The sequence below is a fragment of the Eretmochelys imbricata genome, chromosome 1 (assembly GCF_965152235.1).
Source record: "Eretmochelys imbricata isolate rEreImb1 chromosome 1, rEreImb1.hap1, whole genome shotgun sequence".
NCBI lineage: Eukaryota > Metazoa > Chordata > Testudines > Cheloniidae > Eretmochelys > Eretmochelys imbricata.
Window position 1 is genome coordinate 227,846,444 of NC_135572.1, and position 24,807 is coordinate 227,871,250.

General features: G+C 41.5%; 1 protein-coding gene across 1 annotated transcript; it reads left to right on the top strand.

The window, feature by feature from the left end:
- The first annotated feature begins 207 nt into the window (after positions 1-207).
- NDUFA9 (NADH:ubiquinone oxidoreductase subunit A9) lies at positions 208-24,376 on the top strand. The gene is made up of 11 exons (XM_077825224.1): positions 208-315; positions 8,186-8,350; positions 10,173-10,270; positions 10,469-10,560; positions 11,203-11,344; positions 12,694-12,796; positions 13,477-13,544; positions 13,682-13,758; positions 19,405-19,500; positions 20,795-20,861; positions 24,023-24,376. Exons 1-11 carry the CDS (start codon positions 258-260, stop codon positions 24,191-24,193), a joined length of 1,137 nt encoding a protein of 378 aa, XP_077681350.1. The 5' UTR covers positions 208-257; the 3' UTR covers positions 24,194-24,376.
- The last annotated feature ends 431 nt before the right edge of the window (positions 24,377-24,807 follow it).

Below are 24,807 nucleotides of genomic sequence, written 5' to 3' on the forward strand. Positions count from 1 at the left end.
GGGCCCGGGCTGTTGGATGATCGGGTCGGGTCCATCTTCCCTGTCCCCGGGTGGCTCCCTGCAAACACCCCGCCCTGCCCCTACTGCTTCCCCCCTCTCCCCCGCGCTCCCACCCCGACCCCGCGGATGAAGGGCTGGAGCCGTTGCCCCGCCCAGTGGCGCATGCGCAGCTCGGAGCCGCCTCCGCGGCTGGCGGAGGAAGGAAGCTTGTCCCCGCGCAGGACCCGTTAGCCGCGGGGGATTGTGGGAGAGGAAAGATGGCAGCGGCTGGCTGCTTTCGGGCTGCCCGCAGTCTCCTGCTGCTGCCAAGGGCAGGTGAGTGTCACCGCCGCGGCGCCACCGCGTGAGGCAGCCCGGCCTCGCCCGTCCCCGGCGCGGGCTGCCCGTTGGGTTCGCCCCGGGCCCCGCGCTGCCAGGGCCCTGCCCGGAGACGAGCGAGGGGGACCAAGCTCCTGCTTCCCCGGCTGCCGCTGGGTGACGGCGCGGCCTCGCGCGGGGGGCGCGTCGTGCCCCAGGGCCGGGGCTGGGGGCAGGTCCCGCAGAGGCCGCTGCTGCTCCTCCTTCCTGGCCGCAGAAACCCGCCCGGCTGGAAACAGCGTCTGCGCTGCCCGGTGTAGGGGGAGTGACCGCTGGTGACACAGAGACACGGGCCGGGCGAGGCCATAGCGCCTGTTGGTGAGAGAGACGCTTTCGAAGGAACTCCAAGTGTCACAGCAAAGCGCAAGGAGGGGGAGATTGTTTGGCATAAGTAGTTAGCACAGGCTGTAAGGAACCAGTCAAGGTTGAGTGGGCCTTTGACACTCCCCACCCCCTCCCCCCGGCTGCAGTCATAGGACAAAAAGGCTTAGTGGGTTGCAGATTGTTGTAATAAGCCATAAATCCAGTGTGTCTGTTCTTACTGGCAGAAGTTGGTCCAATAAAAGTTATTGCCTCAACCACCTTGTCTCTCTAATATGCTGGGACCCACAAGCCTATAACTACACTGCATATCTGGTGATACGGACACAGAGGTAGTGCTTGCCCCTACTAAGACACTTCTTGAAAAGTCCACGTTAAATAAGATTAAATATTGGAGATAATACTAAAGAGCTGCTTGGAGCCCTAGGCATAGCTTGCTTACGACTAGCACCACCACTGTGCTCTCTCCACTCCACCAAGATCAGCATCCCCAACATTTCTCTTCTTCTGCATCCCACTTCATAAAAGGTCTCTCTTCATAAAAGGTCCATGGGTCTTTCTCTCCTCCCTGCATTTGGTCCTCAAAATAATTCTGCAGAGCGCTAGGAAAAGCTCATAGGATCACAGTTTTGAGAATTCTTTAAATTTATGAATCATTACAGGGATTATCATGATTTTGGTGTTTTGCTCCAGCTCCCCAGTTAATAGAGTTCAATGTAAGATCTGTCTTGATATTAAAAGTACTGCATTGGATTGTCCCTAGCTACTTTAGGATATTTCTAGTGCTACAATTGCTACAGAAGTACAGCTGCAGCAGTGTAGGTAGACACTAACTACAGTGACAGAAGGGTTTCTTTTGTTGCTTTGGTGGATCTACCTCTCGGAGAGGTAGAAGCTATGTCAGTGGAAGAATTCTTCCATCAGTCTAGCTGTGTCTACAGTGGGGATTAGATCAAACTACCTACATCGCACAGGGCATGATGTTTTCCAGAGCAATGTAGCAAGGTAGACCTATTTTAGTTATAGAACAGGTGTGAGACAGTACCTCTCCTTACCTTAACGTACACAGAAGCTGTGTTGCACTGGACATATGTGCTAGTCTATGCTGCAGTAGTTATATGTATTGGCAAAGCTCCCTAGTAGAGGGTGAACTTATGCTGACAAAAGGAATACTTTTATCAATATAGGCCAGGTCCACACTGAAAACTTACATCGGTATAACTGTTGCTCAGGGGTGTGAACCTAGGCCTGGTCTACACAGGCGGGGGAATCGATCTAAATTATGCAACTTCAGCTACGTGAATAACGTAGCTGAAGTCAACGTATTTAGATCTACTTACCGTGGTGTCTTCACTATGGTAAGTCGATGGCTGCCACTCCCCCGTCGACTCCGCCTACACTTTTCGCTCCGGTGAAATACCAGAGTCTACGGGCGAGAGCTCGGCGGTCGATTTATCCCGTCTAGACTCGACGCGATAAATCGACCCCCCCACTGGATCAATCACTGCCCGTCAATCCAGTGTGTAATATAGACGCGCCCCTAGTGTACACAGTGCTGTGTCTCGTCGACATAGCTACCACCCCTTGCGGAGGAGGATTAACTACATCGGCGTGGTAGCGTCTTTACTAAAACACTACAGTGCTGTCCATGTGGACAAGTCCATAGTTAATCCATTTCCTCATGAGTGACCAGTGACCTAGCCATTGGGGGAGACAGGCTCCCAGCCCCTCCCCATGTGTCCAAGGCTGTGCCTCTTCTCTTCTGCCCCCCTCTCACCCGCACAAGCCCAGAGCACCTCCACTGAAGGCCCCAGTGCCAGGCAGCGAGGCTCCAGCCCTGGTGCACCAGGTGTCAGCGTCCCCAGCCCTGCTGCGCTGGGTGGCACAGCCCCAGCACCAGCTGCCCTGAGTCCCTGTGGGAGGCAGGTCAGCCAGCCTGGGCAGGGTGCTGGGAACCACAGGAGGGGGCCTGGCCTAGGGGTGGAATGTGAGTGGGGCCACGCTAGGCTGTTTGGGGAGGCACAGCATACCCCTGCCTCAATACCCGCTGCCCATGCATCTCCCTGAGCAACATACTATACACTGGCAAAAGTTGCTGGTATAAACTGAGTCTACATGGGGGATTTTGTCATGCTTGTGTCTTTCACCAACAGAAGTTGGTCTAATTAAAGATATTACCTTGCCCACCTTGTTTCTGTAACGTGTCAGTTAGGGATGGATTTTTTTCACATTCCTAAACTGACATAGGCCAGGTCTACACTGCAAACTCTATGAAACTGTTAACCATTGGAGCAGGAAATGCAGAGAATAGGGGCATGATTGCAGGACTGAATTAAACTATTGGATTTATTCCTGTAAGTGATTAAAAATAACCACAGATTTTATTGTGTTCAGTACTCGTCTCTTTGATATAGCTTTCTTTCAGTAAGTTCTATATGCACCAATCAAGTTGGTTATTCCACAGGCTGGGAATAGCTTTTCCCTCTCATTTCTAAATATTTGTGTGGTCGTCGTCATGCTAAAGTCACATGGAGCATATAAAATGATAAATGGCATGACAAATTAGTAATTAAAATTTAATTCCATCACCATAAGCTTTAGTCTGGTATATATAGAATGCAACCATCTAATTTAATTAAATGTAGTATAAATGCCATTTTGATGAGCTGCAGCAAGGGTGGTCAGAGCACAGGCTTGGGAATTAGGGTTCTGGTTCTATTCCTGGCTCTGCCGCAGATTTTCTGTGTGACCTTGGCCAAGTCCCAAGGAGATAAAGAACTTCAGTTTATTTCAAAGGGACCTGAAAATGCTCAGCACCTCAGATAATCTGGACCTATGTGTCTCAAGGTTGGCAACCAAAACCTCTCTTGGGCAGCTCTTTTGAGCATTTAACACTTTACATTTTAAAAAATATGCCTTTTCTGGAGATAGATGATACTTCCTTGCCTCTTTGGGTGTTGTAAAATTTAGTCAAGCAGGGCTTTTAAAATCAAATTAGTGACAAATAGGAGACTCCCTGATCGGTGAAAAGACGTATGCCAACAAGTTCTACAGTGTGTAAACTTTCTTAAAAGTCCTCAAAATCCCCAAAGGAACTAATTCTACTAGTGACTTCAATTGGAGCAGCAACACTTTTAGGCCATGTTACTAACTCTTAACGTTGCAAGCATAGCTTTCTGAATGTGACCCAATATAGAACTACCTTCCTGACTTTGCAGACAGTTACAATAGCTCTGGGAAGCAGCAGAGTGAAATTAACAAACTTGGTTTCACTGTTGTAATTCGTAACACATTGGGTAGTAGTAACATTGTCAAAATCTATGTCAATCTACTGCTGCCTCAGAAAATTACAGGTAGCAGCAAGAACAAGCAATGGAGCTATTCTGAGTGAGAAGGAAGGAAGCTGGGGAAGGGCAGAGTAACAGAACAACTCCTCCCAAAAGCATCAGAAGGTTTCTGGAGGTGTAACAGAAGGGAGTAAGGATGGAGAGAGATGTGCTTCTTTCCATCAACCAAAAGAATCGACATTTCAATGGTGAAATATCAGATCTTTACAGGGAAGATGGAATCCCTACAGAGTCCACGACCATAGTTTTGGGGAAAATATCAGTATCCTCCCCCTTCCCAGCAACTGAAAGACTGAGACTCTTACCAGAGTATTGCCTCTGGATCTTGTCTCATCATTTATTTGTATTAGCACTTAGGAACCCTAGTCATGGACGAGGACCCCATTGTGCTAGAGAGTACAAAGACAGAACAAAAAGATGTCCCCTACTCCATAGACTTCACAATCTGAGAATAAGACAAGAGAACAGATGGATACAGACATAGATGAGGGAGTACAAGAAAATGATGAGACAGTATTGGTCAGCATGGTAGGCAGTGGTATCAGTGCAATATCAGCCTAACCGTTGTCAGATTTTTTGGTAGGTATCATGGAAAATGAGAGTTTTGTGGAGAGATTTGAAGGAAGATAATGAGGTAGCTTTACGGATGTTTACTGGAATCTTGTTGGTGAACCTTTTGCCCCATCTTTCATATTAGCTTCTGGCCACTAGATTTAATCATCTGTCTAATAATACACATTTTTCAAATTCCGTTCATACCTGTTGTCATAAATATAAAGGGAAGGGTAAACCCCTTTGAAATCCCTCCTGGCCAGGGGAAAGCTCCTCTCACCTGTAAAGGGTTAAGAAGCTAAAGGTAACCTCTCTGGCACCTGACCAAAATGACCAATGAGGAGACAAGATACTTTCAAAAGCTGGGAGGAGGGAGAGAAACAAAGGGTCTGTGTCTGTCTGTATGCTGCTTTTGCCAGGGGCAGAACAGGAATGGAGTCTTAGAACTTTTAGTAAGTAATCTAGCTAGGTATGTGTTAGATTATGATTTCTTTAAATGGCTGAGAAAAGAATTGTGTTGAATAGAATAACTATTTCTGTCTGTGTATCTTTTTTGTAACTTAAGGTTTTGCCTAGAGGGGTTCTCTATGTTTTTAAATCTAACTACCCTGTAAGATATCTACCATTCTGATTTTACAGGGGGGATTTCTTTATTTCTATTTACTTCTATTTTTTATTAAAAGTCTTCTTGTAAAAAACTGAATGCTTTTTCATTGTTCTCAGATCCAAGGGTTTGGGTCTGTGGTCACCTATGCAAATTGGTGAGGCTTTTTATCCAACATTTCCCAGGAAAGGGGGGGTGCAAGTGTTGGGAGGATTGTTCATTGTTCTTAAGATCCAAGGGTCTGGGTCTGTAGTCACCTAGGCAAATTGGTGAGGCTTTTTACCAAACCTTGTCCAGGAAGTGGGGTGCAAGGTTTTGGGAAGTATTTTGGGGGGAAGGACGCGTCCAAACAGCTCTTCCCCAGTAACCAGTATTAGTTTGGTGGTGGTAGCGGCCAGTCCAAGGACAACGGGGGGAATATTTTGTACCTTGGGGAAGTTTTGACCTAAGCTGGTAAAGATAAGCTTAGGAGGTTTTTCATGCAGGTCCCCACATCTGTACCCTAGAGTTCAGAGTGGGGGAGGAACCTTGACACCTGTCTAAGGTAATGTTGCTTTTGGGAGGATGTGTTGTGACTGAAACTCTCCTGCTGTTAGTAATACAACTAGTAGCACTAATACTGTATGTGTATATTATATATACTGTTTTCACAAAAAAACTTACAACATTTAAGGTAGAAAGTATATTTTCAAAGGAGTCCAGCTAACTACTCAAAAAGTAGTTACTTTCGTTGCAAAAATTATATACCTCTTCAAGACACCCCAAATGTTAGAATACTTTAAAATGAAGTTAAACCATCTATCCAGTTCTCTACCACAACATAATTCTGGATCACACACTATTCACCTATTTCACTTATATCACCTAGCCTACTTTAAACATTGCTCCTTGCTTTGTTTTATAAAGAAAAAGATTGTTGGAGGTATACTGTTGAAGTTATATATTGATAGGAATATAGTCCTAGCCTATATTAATTTATGTGAGTTCTATAAATTCTCGTAGAAGAAATGGATTGGTTGAGTAGAATAATATTTTTTATGACTAAATGTTTAGTGTTACCGAAGTATATTATTTATAAGGAGTGTTGTGTGTGTGTGTGTGTAGACTTTGCAAAATTGTCAAACAGCTAATGTTTTCTGTAGTGAGTAATAACCCAGGTTATATTAGTAATACACTATATTGAAATGAATCCATTAAGTAGGAAATGAGATTCTATAATCTCCTAGTAATTTTTTTTTACCTTTGTGTATATCTTTGTAGATTTCAGGGGCAACTTTAAAGTAGATTCAGAGGTGTAAATCAGCTGGGGTGAGAGTGAGTGGTGAAGGATGGTCGTGATGAACTGGCAGATTCCTCAAATGTTGATTTTGAGGGATTCTAATGTTTAGGTTTTTAAAAAAATGTTAAATGTTTGTGTTAAAGTATAACTGATGATGGCATTAACTGGACTCTTTGCAACTGAACTCTTTAACAAATTATTTTGTTTGTGAATTTCCCATTTTTTAAAATAAGCCCTAATAGTTTAACTTGCATTGGCATGTAAGGTCCACAAGAGGGTAGTCCTGCACTGTTAGACCTTAAGGTGCTGCAGTCTTTAGCAAGTCCATAGGAAGTGTGTGGGAGTTGTACTTGGATGAGACAAGGGAAACAAGGAGGATGCTTTCCTTTCAGGATCTGGGTAGTTAGGTGTACGATTGTTACTTCAGTACAGTGGAAGGGAAGAGGTTTTTATATCTAGAAAATAAGCATTTGAAGTTTAATGTTAAAAGTTTCTACTTTCCCCTGTCCCTATCCATGCCTGCCCATGGTCTACACCACCACCCCTTCAGCCCCTTCTGCCCTATTAGTCTCCTACCCCTGTCTTACTCACCCGTCTCCCAGATATTCCAGGAGCAGGTAGCAGTTCATAACCACCTAGTCCATTGCCCCTCGTGTCCCTTTCCGGATGCCTGTGTCATCACATCTACTCCCACCCCTCATTTCCTACTATGTATCCCTGTGCCCAATGGCAAATCAGTTTATATTTATTAATTTTGCTTCTTGTACATGTGAAAACAGCTTTGTGCTTTCTCCCGTGCTGCCCCTCATGCTTGAGTGGAACTTCCCATAAACCTCTGCAAAGCAACCTCATCGTTGTCCTCCAAATCCCTTCTTAAAACTCTCCTTTGCCATGAAGCCTGCAGAAAGCTTGACAGCTATTAGGTTGCTGGTGTACCGATATCATTGCCTACTGTGATGACCAATGTTGTCTCATTGATTCCTTGCACTTCCTGGTCTATCTGCCTGTATCCATCTGTTGTCTTATGTCTTATACATAGATTGTAATCTCTTTAAGACAGGGGCCGTCTTTTTACCTAACACAATTGAGTTCTGGACCTTGATTAGGTCTCCTAGGTGCTATGGTAATACAAATAAGAAATAACAGGCTTTAGCTACAGATAAAGAAAATACTGCATCTTGCCATCTTATAGCACATACAGCTGAACAGAACACTTCTTCATCCTGGTCCATTGTATAGACGAGAGCAAAAAGACCTTAATTTGAAATTGTCTTATAAACAGTATAGCAAAGTGATCAGTTTCCCCTTGTTGCCTGGATTGGGGAAGAAGAACATTTCATCTCCTCAAGGTCCCTACAGGAGATACCTTGTGTTTGTCTGTGTCAGTGCCTTAATGATCTTTTAGTTAACCCCTTTCCCTCTCTATCTTACTATGGTGTTTATATTATGTCTTTGTAATTCCCCCACAACTCTCTCTCACTCTGATCCTGTACCCAAACCCATTCCTTTGTTGACTTTTCCAAACTTCCCTGAAATATCCTACCCTAGCTTGAGATGTAGTATGGGAAATTTCAGGGCGGACTGGTTTCTTTGGAGGGAAATAAAAGGAGGTGGGTTTAAAATCAGGGTTTTAATGGAAAGCTAACTTCAACTTTATCTGTGGAGTGAAAATAATAACTCTTGCAGTGACTTCACATGCTCTCTCCCTTTGATTGTGTATTTCAGGCTCTGGCATTCCTGCATCAATATCTCCTGCACCGCAGCAGCATCGTCACGTACATTATACTGTGATCCCCCATGGAAGAAGCGGGCGTTCCTCCGTTAGTGGCATTGTGGCAACTGTCTTCGGGGCCACAGGATTTCTGGGACGATATGTTGTCACCCGTCTGGGTAATGTTTCCTGAGAATAACATTGAGTAGTTCAGATGTTTGTCTAAACTATCCACATGTTTTCAGTCTACAAAGTTGGGCTGGAAATCTCCTGAGTACTGGAGGTTAGAAATTGACCCGGTGTAGCAGGGGCGGACAAACTTTTTGGCCCGAGGGCCACATCGGGTTTCCAAAATTGTATGGAGGGCTGGTTAGGGGAGGCTGTGTCTCTGCAAACAGCCAGGCATGGCCCGGCAACCACCCCTACTCAACACCCCCTGCTTCTCACCCCCTAACGCCCCCCCCCGGGACTCCTGCCCCATCCACCCCTCCCTGTCCCCTGACTGCCCCCTGACCATCTGCTCCTGGCTGCCCCACTCTGCCCCATCCAACCCCTCCTCTCATTCCTGACTGCCCCCCCGCCCCCCCGGGACTCCTGCCCCATCCAACCACCCCTTCTCCCTGACCACCCCTGGAACCCCTGCCCCTGACTGCATCCTGCCACCCCATCCAATCCCTCCTCTTCTTCCTGACTGCCCCCCCCCCCCCGGGACCCCTGCCCCATTCAACCCACCTGTTCCCCCCCCTTCTGACCACCCCGACCCCTATCCACACCCACGCCCCTGACCACCACCCCAAACTCCCCTGTCCTCTATCCAATCCCCCCTGCCCCCTTACCGCGCTGCCTGGAGCACTGGTGGCTGGCGGCGCTACAGCCACGCTGCCAAGAGACCAGGACAGGCCTCTGTGCCGCCTCGCTGGAGCCAGCCACGCCACCGCGCGGCACAGAGCACCGGGTCAGGCCGCGGCTCTGCACCTGCGCTGCCCGAGAAGAGCTCGCAGCCCTGCCGCCCAGAGCATTGCACCGGCGGCGCAGTGAGCTGATGCTGCAGGGAAGGGGAAACAGCAGGGGAGGGGCCGGAGGCTAGCCTCCCGGGCCAGGAGCTCAGGGGCCAGGCAGGAGGGTCCCGCTGGCTCTAGTTTGCCCACCTCTGTGGTGTAGGATTGTTCTCAATGGTACATTCCTAATGTTTGTCTAGTGTTGTTGTCCCAAAAAATGAAAACTGGCTTATCTTCACAAGATTTCTGGTTTTGATCCAGGGAGTGCAGAAGAATCTGAGTGTGTTTTAAAGTAATGGGAATAGTGCTTGAAGGGGAATTACCTTTTGTTTGAACTCATAAAATACAGTTCTAGGTTTAGGTGAAGCTTCTGGTCAGTTCTTATGTTTTCAACATTAATAATGTAACTTAAGTAAATAGTGATGAGAACTTGTGTTTAGTTGTATAATAAAATCATTTTTGCAGCAGTACTGTTTTATTTAGAATTTTGATCTGACCCTTTAAAGTTGTCCTTTATCATTTGAAATGTCAAATAATATTTGCAATTTCCCCCAACTTTTAAAAAATTATATTAATCACAATGCAAATCATATATCTCCTTAGATGTAAGGCACTTTTTTGTGCTCGCTAGTCATATCATTGTAATACACACACTTATGTGGCATATTATTACACAGAATTTTTCTTTTGCAGGCAGTTGACTTCTGTAAACTTATTATAAAGTTACAGGGTTTGATCCATGAGGCATCCATAAGAATTCTTAAAATAGGCTATTGAGAAATTTAACTTATTTGTACAGTACCTTTAGATCCTCAGATGCATGAAAGTCATTACTAGTCTGATCACAAAGGTTATCTCTAGAATCCAGTTATTTGAGCTCATCTATTGAGTTTTTATTTTATGCAGTTAAAAAAGAAAATATTGTATTTTAACAGCAGCATTTCCTTTAATATTTATATTATAGTTTTATTTAAATCAAGAAATATTGTTTTGAACATTTTAGGGCGTATTGGATCCCAGATAATCATACCCCATCGCTGCGATCAGTATGAGCTCATGTATCTTCGACCCATGGGTGACCTGGGGCAAATTCTGTTCTTGGTGAGTCTTTTGGCTTTGACTTTAGCAATAGTATTGCTTTTGATTTATGCTAGGAAGCCAGTGGTTATCAATTGTGAAGTAAACCACAGAGTTCTATCTGTTTAAATTGTATATGGAAGTTATGTGAAAGAACTTCCTTTGATTACACCTGTTTGCACATTATCTCATATACCTTCCCAATTGGTGTTATGGTTACAGGAATGGGACTCTAGAGACAAAGACTCTACCCGAAGAGCCGTGGAACACAGCAATGTGGTCATTAATCTTGTTGGACAAGAATGGGAAACAAAGTAATTTTCTTGTTTGTCTCTCTGTTTGGATAGATTCATAACCGGTATTGGATATTTTAGCAACATAATTAGCACCACAGGTATGGTACGTGATCGCTTCGGGATTATCCTCCCTATCTATAAAGAGACAAGATTGAAATCTTGTGTGCCACAGTTCTTCTGTGTGACCGAACTTGGAAAAACTGAGCAACAGTTAGAAGCACTGAAACTGATAGTTTTAAGAAGATTAAACATCACATTGGTTAACAGTCTTAACATGTGGCTTAAAGGTAGCCTGCAAAAAGGGCTATAAGCATACTTTTTATTTTTGAAAAGTTTAGCTTCTGCGGAAATTGATAGCACTTGCCTGGAAAAATTTCTTGCTTGCCACAGACAAGCAGATGAGTGAATTTTTTAAAGCTGTGCTTTAGTATAACTAGAGACAAGGTAAAACCACAAAGTAGAGTTGCTTTGGTACAGTATTCTGCTATGTTTGAGTTGCCTGTGTCTTGAATATGCAGAGTCCCTTAATTTAAGGACATTTTTTTAACAATAGCATCATAATGCGTTTCTTAAATCTGTTCAGGAAATGTGACAGTGAACCAGATAACAGGCTTGGTTGTTCTTAAGAGTCTTAAAGTAACATTTAATTTCTTATTTTAGAAACTTCAGTTTTGAAGATGAATTTGTAAATATTCCTAGAGATATTGCCCAGGTAACCAGGGAAGCTGGAGTAGAAAAGCTCATTCACATCTCTCACCTGAATGCTGACATGAAAAGTCCTTCCAAATACCTTAGGAATAAAGTGAGTCTGAATTCAGTCTGTATTTTATTCAGAAGACTGAAAAGTTTTGCCAGATCCATTTCAAGAGAGTACTTTGGGAACTATGTCCATTTAGTTACATTTTCCCTGGTTGAGAGCAATTCCTAAAATGTGGTCTCCTTACACCATTAGACACAGAGTGCCTGGGACCAGTGCAGTGTGCCCTTCAGTGTGTATACAGACCCACCTAGCTCTCCATACACATTTCTAGGCAAAAAAAAGTAATCTTGGATCTAATCTGGTTTACCCCTATATCCTCAAGCATCCCCTGCATCTAGTACCATTCTTATTAAGAGGAGGAAACTGTCTTGGTCAGCAAAAATGAGTTGATATTTGGGAACAGGCCTAACAACCGCTGGTGGTGTGGCATATGAGTGGGATAAGTGGGTAGTGGAAATGAAGAAATGGGGGACGAGAGTATAGAAAGGCTTCAAAAGTACTATCTTTGTATTGGGATTGCAGCACATAGGCTCTCTTGCACCACAATTATCCGTACTAGTGTTTAATCTCTTTTTCTTAATAGGAGGTACCCTTTTTTTCTGTTCCCTTGCTTTTTTCAGGTGGCTTCTGTCTCATTTTGGGGTATGTAGGCCGCTCAGTGAACTCACCAGACTTTCATAGTATCAAAACAAAATTTAAAAACTGGGGCCAAATCATATTAGGACAATTTTAAAAAATGAGTTATAGCCCTGGTTTCTAACTAGGCTAGAAAATAGTTTGACCTTGTCAACATACGCGGTCAAATGTTAGAAAACATTTTAGCTGCAACCAAGTTTAAACTATAGTCAAGCAAAGTTGTTCAAGTCATTTGTTTTGGTGGCAAAGTGGAGGCCTGTGACTCACCTGACTTATTCTGAACCCTGCATGGTCAGAGAAATGTGCTGAGGCCAAGCTATTTCTTAAACTCCTTTACTTTACATATTTATCTTGTCACTAAGGAGGGAGTTATGTAGGTAAACTATATCTGAGTAGCCTTAAAGAAATGTTGATGGTGCTTTTGTGGGTTGCCCTGAGAAATGCACATTGCTATAACTCTGTGCATTATCAAAGACCAAATGGCCTGGATGGAAATAATGTTGAGATGTTATTGCCAGAGTTAGTTCATGGAATATTTTATTCAGGTATTGCTACAATAGTATGGTACGATAGTATTCTGTATATCAGTGGTTCTCAACAACCGATCTGTGGACCGGTGCTGGTCCTGGAGAACACAGTTTAGGAAGGCAGCAAGCCGGTCACTGGTATCAAAAAGATTGAGAAACACCCAGTCTGTTTAGAGTGAATCATGTTAATGAGATGTTGTTTGGTTTGTTCATATTGATTTAATGCAGGCTGTTGGAGAGAGGGTAGTCAGGGAGGAATTTCCAGACGCTATCATTATGAAACCCGCTGAGATATTTGGAAGAGAGGACCGATTTTTCAATTATTATGCAAGTATGTATTACAATAAAGCAATATGCAATCTGTATAACTAACCCTAGAGGCTGTAGGAAGTAGGGAATAAATAATTTCCCTTCTCAAGGGCATAAGCACACTTGTTTTAAAAATCTCCTGTACTTTAAGTCATCATCTATATAATGTAAATAAAACTGAACCTCATGTTTAAGACCATGATCTGTGGGGATTAGGAAAGAATATGCAGTGTCTACTATGAAAAGTGACTTTATAGTGTTGGACTTTGGACTTCATGTTTTTATCTGGAGTATTTGAGACACTCTTTGCTTATTTTATCTAATTGCCAGGGCTGGAGTGCAACAGTTGAGCTGGGTTCTCTTTCTGGCTCATGCATCGTCAAGAATAAAGATTCTGCAATTGTAATTTATGTAGCAATTCTGATGCGGATACATGCGGCAGAATAGAATCCAGGTCCCTCTCCCAAGGTTGTATGGGTTCTGCACTGCTAATTGCAATAAAAGCTAATAAACATTTTAGACTGTGGTCGAACAACACTTTTTATGCACCTTTCAAACATAGTTCCTTTCCACAATAGTTCAACACTATGTAGTTGCATTTTGGCTCGTCTGCCTTGCTCTGAAACATCATGTGTTGGTTATTGCCCAATGCTCTGATTCACTGATCACATTCTTAAGTTACTCATATGTCTTCTTTACCAGATATGCGTTCCTTTGGCGGTGTGCCACTTATTGCTCTGGGCAAGAAAACAGAGAAGCAACCTGTATATGTAGGTATTATAAAAAAAAAAGGGGGGGGGGGGGGGAGGACAAAAACTTGTTTTCAAACCACTTGTAGAAAATGTATAATTGCTTTTCTAAAGTTATTTTAAAAATATTTTTAAACTAACATAAATATTTCTCTTAGGTTGTTGATGTAGCCAAGGCAATTATTAGTGCAATTAAGGATCCTGATGCTAAAGGAAAAACATATGCCTTGACTGGGTAGGTTACCCATCTGATTCTAATTAACTGTAGTGCTTCTGTATGGTGCCTTTTTTCACATATTATTAAACCCCTTCGTTTTCAGTTTAAACTGATTTTTACTGAAAAATTCCCAGATTTTGCAAAATGTATTATTCAGTTTTTTCTGATTTTCACCCTACTTTTCTATAATTCAAATATATAAAAAATAACTTGTTTTATTAGGAAAATACAATACATTGCATGAGATAGATGTATTATGATAATACATTAGTCTGTGTGTATATGTAAAGCTACCTGTTGAAGTAAGGCTATGTACTAGTCTAGAAGATACACACAATAAACAAACAGGTCCACACACTCTGAAGTGCATGAGCATCTGAACATACTGATGAATCTCGCACCCACCACATACACATTTCAAGCCGTTATCAGATAACGATTTAAAGATTTGACACACTAAAATGGGAAGAAAATGAAAATCTGTATCAGAATACGTTTCAGAACACAAGGAAGTATTCAAAAGTTTAAAAACAACAAAAACAGGAGAAAGGGATGAAGTTGAGTGTATGCGCTGTAAATGATGTGGCCCAATTATTAAATGTAAATATTTATAGGCTAATAGTTCTAAGACTACAACAGTAAACTGTTTATTCAAATGAAAAGTTTTATTGGGGATTAGAGATATATTTTCTTAATCTCAGAGATGACATTGAGTTCTGTTTTAGTTCTGCAACAAACCACATTGATGAATGGAATTCAAAGCATTAATCTACTGAATATTTTTTCCCCATCTTTCCGGCCACCAAAATAAACCCCGATATTTACCCAGGAAAACTATTAATAGTTTTTTGCACTGGTTTTCGCTTCTTTTTGTTGTGGTAATAAACACTGATAAATTTCCCGGAAAAATTAAATAAAATAAAAACTGAAAACGAAGGGCCCTACATATTACGCAGTAAATTGTGCTTCTCCGCTGTGTTATGCAAGTTGTTTTAGCTGGAATAAATTCCATCTCATTTGTTGGGAAAAAAATAATAATAAAAAAACAAAAAACACAGACTTGAGCCATTATTGTTAATATTCTGGTAATCCCAATTAGAGCTCCATTGTATTTACTGTTGTGTACATATCCAGAGAAATAGGCAGTCCTGCTTGTAGAGCTCACAATCTAACTAGACAAGTTAGATAAGATAGTGTAGGAAAGGGATATAACATACAGGCAGATGGTTAATATTTAACACAAGACATTCTGTTCTGGGTTTTCTTTTTTGTCTAATATTGTAAACATCAACACACGGAACAGTTCTTATAAACACTGATTTTTATTGTATAGGACTGAATAGTATAGGACTGAATAGCATATGTGCTTGTCATGATATTCTATAAAGGAAGTGAGAGAGGAGTAAGCTTAAAGAGAAATTTGTATGCATTATTTCAGTAACATGGAGAGAACTATCAGTCAGTTCCCTGAAGAACATAATTTAATGTTAATGTTAATCTTACTGTAAATTTAGAAATCTATTTGTCAGTTACATCTCCCTTATTCCACATTAACAAGTGTATCTCTGTTAGTTAAGAGCCCCATTTAGATGTTTTCATGAAGTAGAAGCAGCTCACTTATAATCTTTATTTTTGAGTAATTCTGATTTACAGTACCTGGTATTTAAGATAAAGTAGTAATACAAGGTAGAGGCAAAAACTAAAGGAGAAATCCCACTGACTTTAGTGAAAGCCTCTGATGCAGATGCTTAGACTTGGAGAGAATTCTGGAACAGCTCTGTAGGGGTACTTAGAACCAAACTGGGTAGCCACTCAGTGGTCTAAGCACAAAAACTCCAGGGTAGAATAGGATATCAGCAAACTCCCAAGAGCCAAATTTTGCTCTGACTTAATCAGTTCAGTTATGTAATGTGGGGTCAAAGCAAAATTAGGTCTAGTTAGTATATGAGGTGAGAGAAGCATTTGACTACATCATGGAGAGGAATGGTTGCTAAGTAGTCAAGTTACAAAGTGCTTCTAAAAAAACCTGCACACAATTATATAAAATATGTTTAGTGGTCTGGGACTTGGGTTGTAAAAACCCTATCTGTGACTAAATAACTTTTCTGTATTCATTAGTTTATTATATTGTCACTATGGTAGCCCTCCAGTTTCATATGCAGTGGACACGGGTGGTCAGTCTTTCCCTCCTGTGATCTCATTGTCCTCAGCACTGTAATTAATCTTTCAAACGCAGGGCTCCTAGAAGGGGCAGTGTCCTAGCTGTTGTGGCAGGTGTGCTTCATGCTGTCTGTCCAGAACCAGCCAATACTCACTCTTCCTGAAAAGTACACTACAAAATCTTTCTCAAAAAATGGCAAAGCAGTAGGAAGAAGCAAATAACTGGCTAAAGGAGCAAATAATGATAATGGGTGTTTTAAGAAACCTGGAAAAGTTTTACAAGTCTCTGGATGAAGAGTCATCTTAAAGGACAAGTAGAGACAAATGATGCACAGCAGATCAAAGATAGAAATTATTTGAAGGAATGAGAGAGAAGCATGTCACATGGGCAGAACATGCAAGAATCCAGCAAATTTAGAAGAGAGTCCAGACAACGAGATAAGAGTGGAGTTAAACCTCTGAATTGTCGTACTTTGCAGGTAGGGCAGTCGAGAAGATAGGTCTCTATGCATGCAAAGCAGTGATAGTAGATGATTCCTACTAGAACAGAAAAAAATGTATTCGATTGCAGGGCTTTGGCCTTGTTGAAACAAGTGCTCCAACTTCAGAAGGAAGTGAGGATTGCATATTAAATAGCAGACCAGCTCTTCAGCCACATATAAAGAGGAATCAGCTAAATTCCGAACATACTCATATTGTTTGAAAGTCTAATTTTTTGAAAGTCCACAGAAGGCCAAGAGTTAAGCACCCGTGTTTCAGAGGCAGGAATTCAAGCAAGGGATACCATCCTTTCACCCCAAGGAATTTGGAGATTCAAGCACCTAGCAATGACTAAAAAGACTTTGAATAATTAATTTTCTGAGCTAAGGGTCAGATCAATTTTGGAAAATCAAGGAAAGGCTGCCTAGTAATCTTTGACTAAAGCTGCACACTGCCTCTTTTAAAAGGTGCTGGCAACTCAAGCTATTAAAATGTTGCAAAATAAAATTGCTCATCTTGTAAAACAAAACATTGTTTTCTAATATTCTGTTAAATTTCTTTGAGATGTGTGTTAAATCGTGACGGCAGGTGCTGTTGTAATTGCTGCTCTTGAATGCCTAAGAATTTTATACATTTTATTAAAACAACAAGGAGTCCGGTGGCACCTTCTTTAAGGCGCCACCGGACTCCTCATTGTTTTTGTGGATACAGACTAACATGGCTACCCCTCTGATACTTGGTACATTTTATTGTCATCCTGTTTCCTCCTTTTCCCCACCTTGGCTCTGTTTGTCACTTCCACTGGTTATATCTTGTCCTTTAGATTGTAAGCTATTCATGTACTATATGATTATACCATGCCTAGCACAATAAGGCCCCTGTTATCACCAAGGAACTACTAGTGGGAAAGCAGAGAACACTAAAGAAAAATGAGTGCTGAAGTGTGAATATACTTTAATACCCCTACTATATACAGTATTATACAAATAGATTTTTAGCCAATATAGAAGTTGACTTACGTTAGTTTATAACTAATTAGAGACAAGAGGATGTTAAGAGTGCAAGAAACTCAGTACAAGCCTTAAGAATGGTTTTATTTGTTTTTCTGTTTCAACATTTGGTAATGTTAGAATTTAGGAGAATTTGACATTACTTATTTGTTTTCATTTCATATTTTATCAGCTGTATCAAGAGAATAGAATTTAATGTGGCTTTATAAGAATGAGGTATTAAAGGGGCACCGTCATCTTGAAGTCTGTCAACATTTTCAATATAGGTGGCTTGATTTTTCAAAGATGCTGAGATCCACAAATCCCACTGTAGTCAATAGAAACTGCTGGTGCCCTGCCCCATTGAAAATCAGGCCACCTACATTAGGGTGGCTCCTAACTCTGTATTTAGATGTCTGACTTTAGGCACACAAATGAGAAAATATTTGACCTAGTCAGTTGAAACAAAAATAGTAAAAGGTGTAGCTGTACTGTCCTTGCTCTGGTGCCCCCTGACAACTTTTGTGGTTATACAATAACACTTTCCGTATTCTTTAAGAAAATGGAATTACACAATTATTAAATGTTGCTCTTCCTTCCCAAGAGCTTGCCATTTGTGGGCATGAGTTCTGATACACAGAAACACAAAGTTTTCCCATCAGAACCATGGCTTGTCAAACTAAAGTTTTGTTCACCTCTCTGACTCAGTTGTCCCAACTTGCAGTTTCATGGCTAGCTGCATAGATGTAATGTGTGTAGTTTAACAGGCTCACCTACTGGTCACCATAATCCTGGCACTGTCTGATCCTCCTATGTTTACAGCTGGATCTGAAATCCCACTTTCCCCTGGATACTAAATATGAAAATGCCACAAAATATTACTTCTGGAATGCCCCGACTGTATAATGTTGCAGCAGTCACGTCCAGGCTCATGGTTCATCAAGGTCACTGGTTGCTAGCTGAGAATTTCCAATAAATCCTTCAGAGACCAAATCTGTTGACATGTTCAATGGTCCTTTGATCGTGACCTGCATGACAACATTATGAGGATTCAAACAGACTGTGTGACATATCGCCTAGCTCAATAATAAAGGGCTTCTATGAGTAGTCTCAAAGATTTGGCAACAGAGTTCTGACAAATCCTTATATGGGCCAAGAGAAATTCTTTATTAGGCTCAGCCTTTTACTTAACAAGTGTACTAAACTGCCAGGACAAACTAGCAAAACATGATCAAGAACCAGGCAGGGGAGTGGGAACTCCAATAATCTGTTTTCTTCTTAATCTGCCACAATTATGTGTGGAACTAGTGCCCAACCTGTTAAGCAGGAAAGTGACACTCCATTGCTAAAGGTATTAGCCCTGCGTTGGATGCATTTTTTTTTTTTTTTCTGGGAGGTTTTCTTATTGATTTCTACCACTCTGCCTTCTCACTGGTAGGCAAAGTCCTCCAGATAAACATAGATAAACTCTTGGTCCAGAGGTGTTCTGGTAGCCCCTATTCTCTCCCCTGTTCGAGTTGGGTACCACCCCCTTTTCCTTGGCAAAGTCTTCTATTTGGGGTCCTAGTTCAAAACAAGATGTTGGTGAATCTAAACAAGATCCACTGCTTCCTGGCCTCCTTCCAGGACAAGGTGGATAGAAGTCTGAGTGTTAGGACACTGCAAGTCCAGGTCAGTCCCAACATTGAAAATGTTGTATCCAGGTTTAATAAGGCCCTATTTACCTGTGGTAAGCTCACTGCAGGCAATAGACTTACACCTTGGGGATGAATCTGGTTGGTATCACTAAGCTCATAAAACCTATTGTGTCCTCACACTCTGTATATGATGCTTGTACATTTTACTGACCTCATTGCTTACTGTTTCAAACAACACAGTTTTCTCTTGAGCCATTAAATTTCCCTTAATATTGCCCTCTGGCAACAAGAATGAAAAATCGTTTAGATTGAAGAAAGCTAGATGTTGCTAGATTACTTGAATATTTGCAAAAGGAGGCATGAAACAGCATAATTTACCTGGTACCCTTTTTTTGCAGACCTCATCGATACCTTCTTTATGACTTGGTAGACTATCTGTATGCGACTGCCTATAGATACTATTTCCCATACCCACTCCCACGTCTTCTCTACCAGTAAGTAGAATTCTTTCTTGGCTTAGAAATTGCTGCCCATCAAGTGGATAGAAGCATGAAGAATTTAAAGTAACTGAGTATTTACATTAGTCTTTAAACTTTACTACAGGATAAGTGCAAGGGATATAATAAGAAGTCGATGTAGACTGAATTTCCCAAAATACTCATAAGTTATTTTAGCTCTCATGCTCAGCCAAAAATCCACGCATTAGGATGTACTGCAATTAAGTGTGCAGTTGTAGTAGTCTTAAGGTAACTCTTCACTCTGCATGCTCACTATGCAATTATTAAACGGTCTCATTTTTGCTAAATCAAAACTAACCAAAGGTGTCCAGATCTGCTGTGTGTTCTGTCGTTCAGTGGCTAAATGAATTCACTTTTATTAGCACTGCAGAGATAGCATAGCTATGAGGGTGAACTGGATTCTTTTCTGGCCTTGAGTATCGTTGACAGAACTGTCAAGTAAATCTGCAACGCCAAATTTTGCCCTTTTACGTCTGGAGACCATGGGATTTGTGTAAGGGTAACTGAAGGCAGAAATTAGCCTACAGAATCATGGTTATTGGATTATAATGCATGAACCAGAAAAAAAAACAACATCTTGGCTCTTAGATTCCAGGCTTCGTTTGCAGGGCTAGCAGTTAGAAAGCCCACTTGTTTGCTTAAACTGAGCAAATCTGATGTTGAGGCATTGAGCAAAAATAAACATTGAGCTTCATCACCCTACTGCCATTTTCAATCATTTTTTTAAAGACTAAAACTGCACTTTTTATAATATGGAAATTATATATGCAGATTGCTCCAAACTACATCCCCTAGCTTGCACATCCATTAAATTGTTGCTGTCAGCAAGCATGTTTTAGCCTTAGAGGCTTTGAATTGTAGCCCTTATGAGTGGTGAGATTATTGCTTATGTCTGCCAAGGAGCAGAGCTTGAAAAAGAGGCATACTAGTCCTTCCAGTTTCAAAAGTGGGGGTAGAAGTGAGCATTAATTAGATGTGGATTTTTATCTCCCTCCCCAGATTCCGCGCACACATATATCATTCCTCTGGGGTTGGGAGATGGAAGAATGTGGTAGTGATCATTTATAGTAATAAGAACCATAACTGAGAATTTGCTGAAACCTTAACATTCTTTACTATGCACTAATGGAATTTCCAGCTAGGAAAATGAAATATGGAACAGAAAATGCTAATTCCTTGGGTAGTCTGAATATTGTTGCCTGTCTGAATTGCCTTCTGTGTATCTGTATTATGACAATTCTCATGTTTGCACCATTTTTCATGGTTACAGTTTATTTGCAAGATTCTTTGAGATTAATCCATTTGAACCATGGACAACGAGAGACAAAGTGGATCGGGTAGGTCTGGGGCAGCACTAGTTAATATTTTCATTGGGGAAGTGTAATGAGTGTTTCTTAGCAATCCAAGGAGTAATGAAACATGATGTCCCTGCAGATTATATATTGCAGTGTTTCAATCTGTTCCACAAATAGAATTTGGTGTTGTAGTGTGTCATTAACAGAATGTATAAACCCTGTAAACGTTTGCAGACTGTTCTTGGAGACAAAATCTCTTTATGGAGATGTTAAGATTTCAGAGTTCTCCTTTACTGTCTTCAAAAGTCCTCATGGAATACATAGCATAGTTGCTGCAGCCACTGTTACCCCATGAATTCCCACTTACTTTACCTGTCCAGGCCTGTTGGATGTTGTGGGGGTTGACTGCAAAGGGATGCATACCTGAAGCAGCCTGGAGGTTCCCCTGGTTTGGTCTGGCAGCTGTTTAATGGGAAATCAGGGCCAGCTGGGTTTGGCACATTTCTCTTAAACATGTAAGGAAGGAACCAGGCTGACTGACAACAGAATTGTTGATAGTAACCTGGAAAGATAAACCTTTTCTCTTAAGTATCAGAGGAAGGGGTGGCTGGAAAGAGAAAACTATTGTAAGTAGTTATCTGGCATGCAGCTGACTGTTTTCTGTTGGAAAGTTTACCTGTTTGTGTGCAGTGAGTGAGGATTTTTTTCCTACTTTTATGTGCACTTAAATAAATCACAAGCACCTTCCCTTGTAGCACAGTTAAGCCTACATAGCTATTTTCAGCAGGATTTGTGTTTTACCAGGGTGGGCAGAAGGGAATTTGGTTTAATATCCCATCCAGATGATGACACCTTTAACAACTCAAGGTGAAATCTCCGCATTGGTTATGACTGAAGTCTTAATTTAACACTGGAATCCGTGATCTTCTGACCAATAGGCAAAAGTGTTGCCTCTTGACATTTATCCATAACTTTTCATGGTTGCTTTTAATGTGGTTTTAGCCATGTGGCTCTTGCCAAACCTTGTTTCAACTGTGAAAATGTAGGTATTAGCCAATATTTACATATCAGAGCCCTGTTATTCCACGGGTAGGGTTAGCGAAAATGCAGACATATCCTCGATGTCAGTACCTGATGTAATCTTTTCCAAAGGTTGATGATGATATTCTACAAATCTTTGCATAAATGGAGTTATTTAGATAATCTTTCACTAAGATAGGGCAGCAATAGTCTGTCTGAACATAACGTGTGCATCACTTTTAATTGGACACAGCATGGGCCATAGGACATGGCACTGGACTGAGCCGGGAGACCTGGGTTCTGTTCCCAGATCTGTTCACTGTGTGACCTTGGGCAAGTCACTTATGCTTCAGTTTCCACTTCTGTGAAATAGAAACATCTCACCTTCTTGGTAAAGCACTTTGAGATCCCTTGTGAAAAGTGCTATGTAAGAGCTTATTATTTATTCATGAGCTAGTCCAGGACATATTGCAAAAACTTGGCCCTCTTTCCTCCCTCTGCCACCCTAGGGAAAGTTGCCCTCAGTTGGTCTGTTGTGATCATAACAATGCAGCTCATAGGCACACCACCTTCAGTGGGCTCAGCTGGATAAACTGCTTGAGGGCCTTTGTTGTTGGATCATGGTGGGATACCCGCAGCAGTAGGGTTCTCAGGGGTTGCAATGTTCTAAACCAAAACTAGCAAAATCCAGCTGTCTTCCTGCTCTAAGGTGAGCAGCTGCAGTAGTCAAGATTAAACAGAGTTTGATTATGCATCTGATGAAGTGAGCTGTAGCTCACGAAAGCTCATGCTCAAATAAATTGGTTAGTCTCTAAGGTGCCACAAGTACTCCTTTTCTTTTTGCGAATACAGACTAACACGGCTGTTACTCTGAAACCTTTGATAATGTAGTTGCTGGAGCACACAGCAGAGAAGCAGGGGAAGTGTTTTTAATGGAGGGTTCAAAGCTGTGGTGTTGTAGAGATGAGGATACGTGCTGCCGGTGTGCAGCTAAATAAGGTGAACATAAATAGCATAAACAAAGATATGTGTTAAGGTTTTGTTGATGCAAGGACATGCTGCAAATGCTGACCTCAGGAATCCAGAATCAGTTTTTAGTTACCTCGTTTTAAAGAGCTTTCATAGCAAAGGTAGCTAATTTTCTTCATTTAAAAACTGCAAATTATCTAAAGTTATAACAGTTCTTTTAAAATGACAATTTTAGCCATCTGTAGGTGACTTTAAAGTTCAAACTCAGTTGTGACGTGTGAAATGGAAGAGGTTATGGAATATTCTCCCAAGGTCCCATCACTTGAGCCATTTTAAAATTGGACTTGAACCAAAACATTGGGGAATATACAGTAAGGAACAATCTTGCACCATCTACCAGAGGCGGGGCTAGATGAGTGAACATATCTTTGTATGACAAAATCTGTTCAGGACTGCAACTGAATAAAACACCCCATCACAGTTGTTAATTCTGTGTAAGTTTTCTGACAAAGTGCCAGAGAAGTAATTTCAGTCCAGCTGTGTGCTTGTGAATACAAGGTCAGCATTAATTAATTCTTTGCAGGTGGTGCAGAGTAAACTTCCCATTAATATATGAAAGAGAGGGGAAGTAATAAAGAAATGCAGTGCATTTGCTTGTCTCCCCTGTACCCTAATATAAATCTGCTACTCCTATTGAAACTAATTCAGGACACAAATGTACATGGCTTCTTTGGATCAGGCCTGCCTGCTGCCACCCTCCTCCCCCCAAACACACAAATCCATGCATGCATATTGTGATCAGAGATCTGGAGGTGGTATGTGGTTACCTAATCCCTCAGCAGTAGCTGCACAGTCCTCTGTAATCCATTATAAGATCCAGCAGTGCCTTATATTGCAGCGTTATTTCTCCTGGGAAAGATCTTATTCCAGCAGCCTGCACTAATATCAAGGGAATTTTGCAAATAGTTGGAAGTAGAGTTTACCAGGATCTGCAGTGATTCTATGGCATTGCATTTAGACTTATTTAAAATTGTTTCTAGTCGTAGTATTCCATACCAGTTTTTCCGGAGGACAAAAGGCGAGCTCAGTTATAAGTATAATATAATGTATTTAGTACAGTAAGGATTAGATTCACTGTAATAGCTGAGTAACTACATGTATAGCTGTTCTCTCTGCTATGCTCATTTATAGTTCCTTTTTTTTTTTTTTTAAAGTTTCATACAACAGACATGAAGTTCCCTGATCTTCCTGGGTTGGAGGACCTGGGCATTCAACCAACTCCCGTAGAACTAAAAGCAATTGAAGTTCTGCGCCGTCACCGGAGATATCGCTGGCTGGACGCTGAGCTGGATGAGATAAAACCATCAAAGACTATTCCCATCTAACAGTGGCCAAGGTGGTTGTGCTGACCTACTTTGTTTGGAGAATTCTGTACATACTGAGTAAAATCCCTATGTTGATCATGTAAGCGTTATTTCAGCCGCGTCATTATTTTCATTCAAGATTTTAATCATGGGGGAAAAAGGTCTGTTTTCTGTAATTCTCCTTTTTAAAGCTCATCTAATCCATACTGCGTGATGTTGCTCAGTTTGTGATCATTAAATGTTTTAGCTCATGGGAGCCTAAACAATACAGTCAGTTTCTTCTTCCTATCTTAAAACCACTGTACAGTGGGCTTACCTTACCTTCCTAGCTCAACAAATTTAGAGCCCTTGTCCTCTCATCTTCAGTGCTCCTCCATCAGACTTTAGAAGCCATCCCTTATTATAGGTGGAGCTGGTAGTGCTGCCTGTTAAGGTTGCCCAATAGTTCTCACTATAAGACCCTGTTTTTAGTTGCTTATACGTTGCCAGAGTTTAACCATTTGGGATGAAATTTTCCATGCTGGGTGTCTGACTCAAGCTGATTTTATTTTGGGGCAGTGGGGATTTCAGTCAAAGCAGGTCAGCTGTTTTTGAGAACAAGGCTAGGGAAAAAGATTGTGTTGATCAAAATAATT